This window comes from Notechis scutatus, chromosome 5 (genome assembly GCF_049901735.1).
Source record: "Notechis scutatus isolate UNSWTSFEM ecotype Mainland chromosome 5, rNotScu1.2, whole genome shotgun sequence".
NCBI classification, from domain to species: domain Eukaryota; kingdom Metazoa; phylum Chordata; class Lepidosauria; order Squamata; family Elapidae; genus Notechis; species Notechis scutatus.
The window spans coordinates 86,873,143-86,885,876 of NC_142013.1; the positions used below are offsets into that span (position 1 = coordinate 86,873,143).

Sequence of the window (12,734 nt, forward strand, 5' to 3'; positions counted from 1 at the left end):
TATGATACATTGAATAGAGAGCTAGATTAAATGATTTCTAAGGTACCTTCTAGTTGTTATCTGTCTATAGTACATATGTGATAGTTTTTACGTATATAAAATATATGTGATGATATCTGTAATGATATGTATATCATATTTAGGCTTATTATAAAACTATTTATCCACAGTTCTTTGTAGCTTCAGATCCTACAGTGAAAACAGATCGGTTGTGGCATGACAAATATACGTTGAGAAAATCAATGATTCCTTCTTTCATTACAATGGAACACTCCAGAAAGGTATGAAAAAATAAACCTGGTAGAAAATTCTGATCACTTTAAAATTGACTGTTACACACATATACATACAGACGCACATAATATGGAAGCATACCTTATAAAAATTGATATTCTATAAAGCAGTGATTCTTAAACTGGGGGATAATTTAGCATGATCTGTGCATAAGAGGCAATTTATAGTTGCTTTTTTGTGAGAGTCCAGTTTGGAATTGCTACTGCCAAGCCACTTGTGTGAAATAACACTGGTGGGGAGTAATGACATTATTTGGGACTTGGACCATGGGGTAGTTAGGTCAAAGAACCACTGCTGTAGAGACTTTTTTTTCAGACTAGACTCCAAAATTGGGCACATAGAACTTTTTTTTTTTTTACAATAAATGGCGAAAATATTCTACTAAGCTTGGCATCCAAAGTGGTAAACCCATCATTAAACCGAGGTGAATGCCCCTCTTTATTTGCTAAGTCTGCTTAGAGTATAGAATTGGAAGATGCTATTGAAGCTGGAGTAAATTATGTACATTTATTGTTGTTAGCTTTTTGTATACTTTATTTTAATAAGTAAAGATTACTCCCTGGAAAATGTTTTGAAAGGGAACGTGTTCTGCTCTTTAAAAACTTCAGAAATAATGTCCTTTTTGTGTTTAGGTTCTCCTAATAGGAAAATCCATAAACTTCTTACATCAGGTTTGTCATGACCAAAGTCCATCATCAAAGATGATAGCTGTGCCTAGATCCGCAGAATCTCCAAAAGATGGTATGGAATTAGAATAAAATTACTTTACCAGTTTATAATAGGTTGTTTGTTAACTTTTGCCATAGAGAAGTTTGTCTTAAGGTTACATAGAAATTCAGCACGTGCTATGTTTTTTACTTCATTATTTTGCAGTTTATCATTATCTGACAATGTGTAAAAAGTTCAAGAGCAAAAGTTTTCTGGTTTGTATGGCACCATAAAGTCTTTCTTTAGGAGATGCAGAAACATCTGAACAGTGGGTTGTGTGTGATTCTAAATATATAGTGCGCTTTCATATATAATGTGGTTAAGTATAATGATGCTGCTAGGTCATTATTTTTTGTTGAAGAAGTTTAAATAACAAAAGCCATAGTCTTGTTGAGCATTTTAGCTTATATGCAAAATGGCTTCAAATCATTAGTCTGTTAAATATGATTTTAATTATGTGTTTGATTAAAGAAATCAGGTTAGTTCGTGCCTTGAATCAAATCAGGACAGTCAAGTTTGAAAAGCTGATTTTAACTGGAAAAGTGGCTTTTATATTTAAAAAATTATATTTTATTATATTTATTTTATTTAAACAATTGAATTGATCTAAAGGTACATATTTTGGAAAGCTAATTTGAAGATATGATCAAATTCATAGCCTTGAATTTCTGATTGAAAACTTCACATAATTGTAATTAGTTTTCCAGTTACAATTTCAAATGTATTATTATTTGAACATTTATATATAAGAAACTGTTTCTTTTGATTTACTTCCAAAAAGATTCTTCAATGTGAAGGAGCACAAGCGTATCACTTGTCTGCAGCTCTTTAAAGCAGTTGCATTTTTTTCCCTTCAGATCACTCAGAAACTGCCACTGCATATTCATTTATTTGTGCAGTTTTGGGGAATTGAATCTCAAAGCACCATACTATATTAATTTACATCTTATCGTATTCATGTCAGAAGCACCAAGGTGTTTCCAGGTTGACAGGATTAGCCGGTAGCATCACCGTTGCCTCGGGGAACACCCAGTTGGGGGCTCCTTTAATAACTCTCATAACCTTCTTAAAACTGATTAGAACAGTAGTTTAGTTCAGTCATTGCAATAAAATGATGAACTAGTGTATTCTGTTTAAGCATCTATTTTGTCTGTTGGTTTTAATGGTGAGCCTGTGGTCTGGGATTTCAAGTCCTTCTTAAGTTCCTGTAACATTTTTGTAGGTAAAGGGAATTTTCATTAAAGCTTTACACATTGGTCAGTGCGATAGGCTAGCCTGGGTATAACCTGGACATGAAAAACAAGGCAAATTCTATTTCGTGTAGGTAAGACCCCAGCACCATGGTGCCTTAAGTTAATAAAAAGTTAACTAGCTGCCATTTCCATCCTTTGCATCATATACCATAGGGCCATGATGGCGAACCTATGACACGCATGCTGGAAATGGCATGCAGGCACGCAAGCCGTCGCCCCAGTTCAGTTCCACTGCGCATGCGCGTGCACCTCCCTCCTGCCAACTGATTTTCGGGTATCTGCCATTTATGCGTGGAGGCAGGCTGCATGTGGGAGACGCGTGCGCATGTGCGGGGTGGTGGTGGGGAGCACAGGGAGGGTCCCGTGTCCATATGCAAAGGGGTGGAGGGAGCATGGGCGGGGTCACACGTGCATTGCTTTATGGGTGCAGGCACACATGTGTGCTCTCATGCACGTGCACATGCACTTTCAGGACACAATGACAAAAAGATTAGCCATTACTGCTGTAGGGTCAAGGAAAAGCCCCAAACTCTGCATATAGACTTTCAATGATGAAGTAAATCTAGCAGTGCCAATTGCTCGTGCCCATCTAAGCCATCCACATTTCTACATTTCTGGAATAGATTTCTTTTCAACTTTTTAACCTTCACCTGTCCTTCCAGAGAATTTCCTGTGATTAGCTTAGGCTACATGGTTTGGTACTAAAAAAAATAGAGAGAACACACTCACAATGTCAATTTCCCCGATACCTCTAGAAAATTCACTATAATTCCATTAAACAAGCAAGTATATAATATTCTATTCACCATCAAATGGTTTAGTTTACCTGGAAACAATTCATTTTTATAGAATTCAAGTCAAATAATTACATGTAGTGCAAGAGTTGATAAATTGTGCTTTTTTGCAATCTTGGTAACTTCTTGTTTTTCTGTAACAGCTGCTGAAATGTTCACAGATTTGGAAAATGCATTTCAGGGAAAAATAGATGCTGCATATTTTGAGACTAGCAAATACTTACTAGACGTGCTCAATAAGAAGTACAATTTACTGGAGCATATGCAAGCCATGAGACGTTACTTGCTCCTTGGTCAAGGAGATTTTATCAGACATTTAATGGACTTGTTAAAGTAAGTAAATGCAGATTTTGGATGACTCTGTTAATCGGTGGTTGTAAAAATTGTCATTTGTCACCTTAAAATTTAATACAGATGATGCTTTTATGAGATAATTCTACTTCATTGGATGTACTGAATAGTATTTTGTAGATAATTATCATTTTCCTTATTAAAACAGGAGAGCAACTGGTCAATATAGGAACGTTCTGCACAAAAACCTTGACTGAAACTCTTGTATAAAATTTTGTAAGTTTGACTCAGGTTTGAGCTTCTTCAGCGACAGACCGAAACCGCGTCTTTGCACGGTTTCAATCCGTGCTCGCCACTGGAGTGCCCCAAGCCAGCTGGTTTCAGGGCTAAGCCACCACGTAGAGGTGGTGAAGAAGGGGAAGGCTGCCTGCAGGGTTGAGGAGAGCTGCATCTCTCCTCCCCAGCTGGCCATTACTCCCTTTCCCGAAGGGGGTTGTAGCGGTGATCAGAAATGGCCACCACAAAGAAGAACTCGACCGGAAAAGAATTTGCAGGAGAAAGATAAGAAGAGAAAGTTTTGGTTGATTGGGTCAAACAGCAAAAGCAACAAATAAGGTACCCTGGAATTGAAACTATTAAAAAAAAAACCAATAACATTGTTCCCTAAGAAGATTTCTAAGCTGCGAAGGAGAGAGAAAAGAGAAAGGATTTGATTTTTTTCCCTCTTCTTCCTATACTGACAGCTAAGCGACTTAAGCAAGAAATTGGAAAAAAAATCCACTTTGACATTAATAGGCTTTTAACGCTGAAAATAAAAAGTCAAAGGGATAATAAAGATTTCTGGATAATTAAAAGCTTTTGAAAACAGGAAAGGAGAGAAAAAGAATAAAAGGGCAGGATCTGGAAGGGAGGAGACTGCCTGGAATTAAAAAGAACTTACAGCAAAATCTCAACAAGACTTCCAAAAGATACATCTTAACTGAAACATCGCAACAAAATAGTAAAACCCCAGGAAGAGAAAGTGAAAAGAGAAATAAGAAGAAACAGCTTGGGACTATTTGGATTACTTGGTGATCTCTGGATTCTTGGTTATTGCATTTGAATGACTAAAATCAATCGGGTGGTTGTTTAAAACTGTTTAAAATGGCTCCACTTTTAGAAGAACTGAAAATGGAACTTAAAAAATACAAAGAAGATGCACAAGAAGGGAGAGGTTAAATGCCTGCAGAACAAGAAGATTGGGACAAAGAAGAAGCCATCTTTAATGAACAAGTAATCTTAGGTGGGGGAAAAAAAGGAAAGGGGGGAAAGAGAATGGAAAGTTTAAGATTGGGAAAAACAACCCAAAAAAAGAATAGAGTGAAAAATAAGTATAAAATCAGAAAGCAACAGAAGAGAGAATTAGAAGTAGAGAGACAAGGGGGTAAAAAGGGGAGGGAGAAGAAGAGAGGGAAGAAAGAAAGGAAAAGAACAGGTATGATATTCTTCCGATTAAAATCGGAATTCCGATTTTTTTGGGAATCCCCCCCTTTCCCCCCACCCCTTCTTCTCCTTCCCCCCCCCTCGGAGGCCCCGAGTCAGGAGATGCTGGCGCGGCTCAGCGGCTCCAGTCCCGCGTTGCCTCAGGAAGGGAAAGGCAAAAAGGAAGAGCCACGGCGGCGCTTTGCAACGACAGCAGCGGCTCCTGGTTTTGCCTTTCCCTTCCCGAGGCAACGCGGGACTGGAGCCGCGTGGAGCTGCACCGGCGGTAGCAACTCCTGACAGCCCCAGCCGGATACCTGAGCGGAGCCCGGGCGATGCGAGCGGAGGCCGCTGAGCGGCAGGAAAAGGGAGCTGGGCCAGCCACAGACCAGCCTCCGTGCAACACGCCACCGCCCGGCCCTGGCGAGGGAAAGCAGTGGGCGCTCCCCGGGCGCGCGGCGGGGGGTCTCTTTTGGCCGGCCCCGATTTTTTTTTTAGAGCGGAATATCATGCCTGAAAGAAGTTATAAAGGACAGAGTTGAATGGATATAATTAAAAGATATAAAGGTGTCATACTCCAATTAGTAACTACAGGAGAAAATTTGTTTTATGAGAAAAGATAATATGAAATTGAAACAGAACAGACAAAAGTATAAATATAATGGTTTGAATTGAGATGAGATAATCAAAATAAAATTGAGAAAATTAAAAGAGGGGAAAAACTATATAGAAAATGTAGAATAGTATAAGATATGGAATAGAACACAAAAATGAGCATGAAATTGAGTTTGTGTCTGTATAAAGAAGTTCAACCCGGGACTATGCTATTTTCAAAAAAGATGTTTTACTTGTATTTGGTGTGTGTGAAAACCCAAATAAAACTTTATTTAAAAAAAATTAAGCCCATATATAGAGTGTCACAAAAGTGCAGCTTTATGCCTTTGAAGCTGAAAACCAAGAGCTGCACTAAGACATTCGAGAAACTGTGTGTCTTAGCTTGTGCATACAGATAGTTGTTAATTTTCTTTTCCCCCTTATTTTTGTTTAGTTAAAAATGCAAAGAAAGAAATGTATCTGTGAAGCCAAATATTAAAAGTTTGTTATAATATATCTCTTGATCTTTTATTACTTTATTATCATATTCAGTGATATATCACTTTACTTTAGAATTAACACTATTTTTTCAAGTTTCTATTGGATAACATTTGGTTCTTTTAAATTTTCCCAAATTTTAAAAAGCTGATTTCTTGTACCTGTTCTTTTAAAGTTTTTGAAAGTTCTTCATGTGATATTAACCATGCATTAAACTTACTTTCAAGTGAGTGTACATAGGATTACAGCCTGATGGTACAAAACTATCTGTGTACGCTCAGAATTAAATTTCTTTTAGTTAAACGGCTATATTTACTGCATAGTAAATATTCATAAGATTGCATTATTAATTTAAAATATAATCCTCATTCTCTGTGTTCAAAACTTTACTTAAATTTACATTCTACCTTTTCACTAAGATAACTTCAGACATGACTAGATTTTATATATACATTATAAAAAAGAGAATGGATTGCACTATTTGACTTAATTATGCAACTGTCATTAATAGTGTCAATCAAATCTTTTAAAATTCTGCTCCTGTCCCTACATTAATTTTAATTGATTCTCTTGTTCTTCTTGTTTTGTTTTCCAGCATATTACCTCCTAAATTTGAGAATAAGAATTGCCATGATATTAAATTTATATTGTAACTTCTGGTTATTTATTGCCTCACAGCATGCAGGCTACCAAATAAATCCTGAAGATATAAAACTTTAAATTCTGCACTTTGGATTTTACTATTTGGAGGCTGCCATCACTGAATAATATTTTGACAAAGAGAAAATAAAGACTACCTTTTGATGAATATATCATGATATATTTATTTAAATGTCTATTCAGATTCCAAGCTTTTAAAACTCTTGGATCCTGTACTTTTAAATTCAGCACCCCACCTACTTCCCTTCGTGTCAATATTTTTAAAAGCATCTTGGATTTTCTTTTACAATAGCATTTCAACAGTATAATGGCAGACTTCCTACATGTTAAATTTCTTTTCCTTCAATAATGCCAATTTTTCATTACAAAGGGTTCCATTTGCTTGCCAGACATCAAAGAGGCATCTATTTGTCCAAGAACTGAATTGATGTAACATCTCTACACTCAAGTGCAGCAGGGAATGATAATGAGACAGAAAATTGGCATAACATTTTGGTGTGTCAAACATTGGAGAGTTGTGAATTAATGGAAATAAATACTTTTTGACATATAATTTTTAATTTGCTATTTCAGATTCTGGGAATATAAGCTTTGGTTCTAAGTATTCTTTAATGCAAAAAGCACAACTGCATAGTCTTTCTCACTAAATTTAAAATGAAGCATCTAAAACACTTTTTGGAATACAAAAATGATATTTTCTTATCATTTTTTACAATATATAGGACAACTATCTTTTATTATAAAAGACATTTCCCCAATCTGTAGATAGTGTAGCTGTTTGGAAACAGTCTTCGTTAGCCATTTTATGTCACTGCCTCTCCCTTGCCTCACAGGGTATGCTTGTTTAAAAAGAGGAAAATAGGAAAATCCTTTAAAAATAGGAGCAGAAGGAAAGAATAACATCAGATTATGCCTAAACTAAAAAGATTTTATATTAAAGGAAAGATTGTGTTGCATTGCTACTAAGTTAATTCAGATATGAACCTGAGGTTTGAAAACAGTCAGTTTCTGTATGAGTTCAGTTGAATATGAATGGAAGAAACTGCTGTGCTAAACTTCTTCACTGACTTATGGATCTTGGTCCTGGATCTGAACTGAAATAGGAATGATTGGTAGATTAGAATTGTTGCTGTTGTGGAAATTTGAATCTCAAGTATTTGCAATTAGAAAAAATAATGGGATGTAGAAAACTTGAAAATGTGAATGTTCTTTTGTGCAGTTTGCCAAATTCTGATATAAGCATCACCCCAGTATTGTGGTTTTCTTTTCTTTTTTTAAGAATTCACTAAGAGAATCTGTTTACTGATTGTAAAACTATTGCATCTGCCGCTGGATGAAAATGGGCTATAGTAACGATGATGTATCTGTCTTTTATTTATATTATTTAAAAATAGGCCAGAACTTGCGAGACCAGCTACAACCTTATATCAGCATAATCTAACAGGAATCCTTGAAACAGCTGTCAGGGCAACCAACGCACAGTTTGATAATCCTGAGATCCTCAAACGCTTGGATGTTAGACTTTTGGAGGTATTTTTGAACCATTTTAGTATCTCATGATAACATTAGATTTGATTTGTCAAAAGTAAGAAAAATATGCTTTGAGGTCAGCAGTATCCAAAGTACTATCATCTTTCTGGATTGTCAGATTTTCTTGACCTTACACTAATTGTTCTTTCATTGAAAAATGAATTCTAATAATCATACAGTTATAGATATTGCAGAACGGTATGCTGAATAAGAAAAATATAAGGCTACAGTCCAAATTAAACATACTCATAATGTATATGGGCTTACTGTGTGATGTATTATGGCCTAAATTATAGTTCTGCTGAATTTATTCTGATACAGTTTTGTTAAGGTGCAGATTGATTTTTGGTACTTTTAATTTCATTATTATTCTTCTCTTTACTTATCTGAACAAAAAATGTCACAATTGTATTTCCTTTATTCTGTGTGTTAACAAACACACAGCATAATCTTCTAGCCTAAAACTAACAGTTTAGGTCAGTGGTTCCCAAACTTTTTCGGTCCACTGCCCCCTTGGTGCTACAAAATCAACCTCGGTGCCCCCCACCCAGGGGTGAGATTCAAATTTCTGTGGGTGTGGTCTAATTTGAGGGTGTGGTTTGCTGGTCACATGACTGGGTGGGTATGGCTTGCTGGTCATGTGACTGAGTGGGCGTGGCCAGGTGACTGGCAAGCCAAATAAGTGGTCCTCACTTAATGACCGGTTGTTTAGCAAGTGTTCTAATTTATGACTGGCCTCCCCAGAGCTACTTGACCAGTTTTTGGAGTTTTGACAGCTTTAGATCAGGGGTCTAAATCCCACCCCTGCCTGTGTGTGTGAGAGAGAGGGAGAGAGAGAGGTTGGATCCGATCTCTCTCTCTCTCTCTCTCTCTCTCTCCCCCACCAATGCCAGAAAGCAACCGTCAGTCAACATTCATATTAGTGGTCTCCGGGATTTAAAATTATGAGTTTGGTGGTCCCTGAGGTCCAAAAGTTTGGCGACCCCTGATCCAAAGGGATGAGCCTGAGAGAGGGAAAGAGAGAGAGAAAATAAAGAGAAAAAGGAAAGAAAGAAAAAGGGACAAAGAAAGGGGAGGATGGAAGGAAGGGACAGAAAGAAAAAGAAATAAAGAAGGAGGGAGGGAGGGAGGAGAAAGATAATGAGATATCTATTCTAGTCCAATCACCTGCTCCAGCAGGGTTAGAAGGGAGTGTGTGTGTGTGTGTATTCTCCTTGTAATTTACCAGTACATTTTGATTTTGCCTTCTTCAGAATTGGTACTGTAATACATTGGGGAAAAGTAATTTTTAGGGTGGAGATCTGGTCCAATGGATCCTGTTTAAAGCCTCAACAAAATGTGAGAGCTTCCTGATAGTCTTGACCATGTTTTGTCCACAAAACCTTTAATAGAAGCCAAAGATGTTTCAATGTGCTGGCAAAGATGTTTCAATGTGGAAAAGGGCCTCAGTCTAAACTAGGCCTCATTCAATCTGATGCATCAGGTCTCTTCCTTTCTCTCTCCCTCCCTCCCTCCCTCCCTCCCTCCCTCCCTCTCAGACTAGTTTTGCTCTACTTTCCCGATGTGTCTGCGGGGCCGGCGCTTCGAACATGGATGGATGGATAGAGGGATGGATGGATGGATGGATAGAGAGAGACAGACAGACAGGCAGGCAGGCAGGCAGGCAGGCAGGCAGGCAGGCAGGCAGGCAGGTACTTAGGCAGGAGGCAGGCAGGCAGGCAAACAGACAGACATTTTGGATGGATGGATGGATGGACAGACAGAATGCGACAGCAGCGGCACTTCGGAAAAGTGGTGGCAGCAGCTTTTCCCAATGTGCTGCCACGTTCGAGGCACCGGTTCTGGAGCATTACTACAGTCAATGGGTGAACCTGCAGGGCTGGCGCCTCGAATGCTCCCCTGCTGCCTCTTAGCATCCTCAAGGGGGCCGGCAGAGAGGGGCTAAGAGGCGGCAGGGGGCGTTCGAGGCACCAGCCGGCCCTGCAGTTTCACCCATTGACTAGCACTGCTCCGTGCCTCCAATGAGGAAGCGATGGCACGTTACATGCTGTCACGGCCGCGTTCGACGAGCTGCCCCCTGCTGCCTCTTTGCGCCCTTCTGCTGGCCCGCTTGGGGATGCTAAGAGGTGGCAGGGGGCGTTCGAGGTGCCGGCCCTGCAGGTTCACCCATTGACTGTAGCACCGCTGCGGAGCCAGTGGCTCAATGGGTGAACGTGCAGGGAGCGGCTGGCGCCTCGAACGCCCCCCTGCTGCCTCTTAGCGCTCCTCTGCCAGCCCCCTTGGGGACACTAAGAGGCAGCAGGGGGACGGTGCATTGAACGCTGCCACAGCGGCACATAACGTGCCACCGCTTCCGCATTGGAGGCACCGGCTCCGGAGCGGTGCTACAGTCAATGGGTGAACCTGCAGGACCAGTGCCTCGAATGCCCCCCTGCCACCTCTTAGCTTCCCCAAGGGGGCCAGCAGAGGGGCGCTGAGAGGCGGCAGGGGGGCGGCGCATCGAATGCGGCCTTGGCGGCACGTAACGTGCCACCGCTTCCGCATTGGAGGCACCGGCTCCAGAGCGGTGCTACAGTCAATGGGTGAACCTGCAGGACCGGCACCTCGAACGCCTCCCCTTGCCTCTTAGCGCCCCCCAGGGGGCGGTACCGCCCACTTTGGGAACCACTGGTTTAGGTTGTTAAATAAGGTTGGTCTTTCTTTTACCCACTATGTGTTGGCAATTGATCATTACTAAATGCTGGATCATGATTACTTTGGGAAAATAGCTAAATAACTATGTAACCGATTTGCTTCAATATTTATAACTTTTTTAAAGGTGTCTCCAGGTGATACTGGATGGGATGTTTTCAGTTTAGACTATCACGTTGATGGGCCTATTGCAACGGTAAGGATGTATAGCTGAGTTTGTCCATTTTTGATCTCCTCCTCCTTAGAATTACCTATTTAGTTCTCTAAATACTTGTTTTAAAATAGCTTTTGTACTTTTAGAAGTACATGATTAAAGAGATTGCTTGGTATCTTTGATGTACCCATTGTATTAAGAGTGCAGCCAAAATCTCAATTTCCCTAAATTATTAATGAGTGTTAAAATGCTACATTTTAAGACCTTCATTATTTGAAATAAATAATTCATTTGCTCTGCTGTAGATTTTAGAAAGTACTTAATAAATGGATTTTCATTTTCAGCCATTATTCTAAAACTGTAGCAACTAATTTGGGATAATTTGTGTGAACTGTAAAATGTATTTTAGGGAACCTATTTGTACTCTTTAAATAAATCTGGTATATAGTATTCATTAAAACAGATGAGAAAATAGCACCATTGTTCAAAATGCTTTTACTATATGTAAAGAATAACAGTGCTCTGTGAACAAGGTGTCAAAAATGAAACTTTGGTCAGAAGATATTTGCTACATATAGTTTAATCAAAGGAAGATATCTAATATCTAACTTAACATTTGTTAAGCCGTTTGTATATTCTGTATCCTTCTCCATAAGTTATGAATAGTTGCAGGACTATGCAATCAGTTCCTTAATATTTAATTTTTGTTGTAGCATGCTGTTAACCATTTAATGTATTTTCCTTTCATTATACTAAACCTTTAAGACGTTGAAAATTGAAGGGTAATGGAAGGATTTTATTATAGCTAGTTTATAATAAAATATTCTGTAATGTTATTATTCCTTAAACAAATCAACCCAACCTGTACAAGGAACAGAATTTAAAGCTATCATGGAAATAAAGAAACCCAGTAGATATTTGAATCTTTGGCAAGAGAAGTATATAAATATCTATCAATATAAACAACTATGGCCGTATATATCTGGCTTTGATAAGTCACTTTCAGTTTCCATCCCCCATTCATAATCTAATTGTTTAAGGTTGCTATGATGTCAACTAAAATATGAAAATAAACAAACTTCCTTATGATTAGAATTCTAATATTTAGTTGATTTTCTATACTAGGCAAAGGTGTCAAAATCTAGAACATTTGACTCAAATGGCTAATTTTTTTTCTAAGCTATAAAATATGCCCTTGGCCTTTGAAACTGTGCATTTCTCAGATTGACTATGGATAAGAGATGAAAAAAAAAGCAAAAACTGTTTTCTAAACATTTTCTGATTATCAAGTTAGATAGAGAAACTTCTCTCAGATTTTCTCAAATGATTTTTCAATTAATGAACAAAAACCATTATTTTAACAGTCATTAAAAATAGTGTGAGGCAGTAAGGTCCAAGGAAAGGGAGATTTTACTACTTTGTGAGGATTCTAACAGCTGAATCTTAGCCATGTGTTACAACATAGAGACTGATTCAGCCAATAAATATGTTATTTTTTATACCACCAATTATTTCTAGTAATGAAACAGCATAGAAAAATTGTAGGGGGGAATTAATGGAACTCTCCCCTCCCTATCCACTCAGGTGAGGAATTGAAGCAGTAGTTAATTGTGATTGCAGCAGAGACCTTGACTTTTGGTGCATTCAGAATATGTGTATTTAGTAAATGTTTGCCATAACTCCTATATTTGAGCTGAAGATGTTCTGCGGAGCAGGTACAAAAGCACTTCAATCTAGGGAAGCTGAGATAAATGGACCCAGAGCTTCTTTTGCACAACACAAATCCCCATCATGCTGTTTTCCTTG

The 12,734-nt window shown here is 38.5% G+C and overlaps 1 protein-coding gene across 1 annotated transcript in view; it reads left to right on the forward strand.

Moving 5' to 3' along the window:
* The window catches only part of TUBGCP3 (tubulin gamma complex component 3), a 69,614-nt gene that overhangs the window by 42,668 nt on the left and 14,212 nt on the right, over positions 1-12,734 (forward strand). The window contains exons 12-16 of the mRNA XM_026668888.2: positions 171-281; positions 927-1,035; positions 3,193-3,382; positions 7,948-8,083; positions 10,902-10,970. Coding sequence (XP_026524673.1) covers positions 171-281; positions 927-1,035; positions 3,193-3,382; positions 7,948-8,083; positions 10,902-10,970 — 615 coding nt within the window. The remainder of the gene's footprint in view (positions 1-170; positions 282-926; positions 1,036-3,192; positions 3,383-7,947; positions 8,084-10,901; positions 10,971-12,734) is intronic.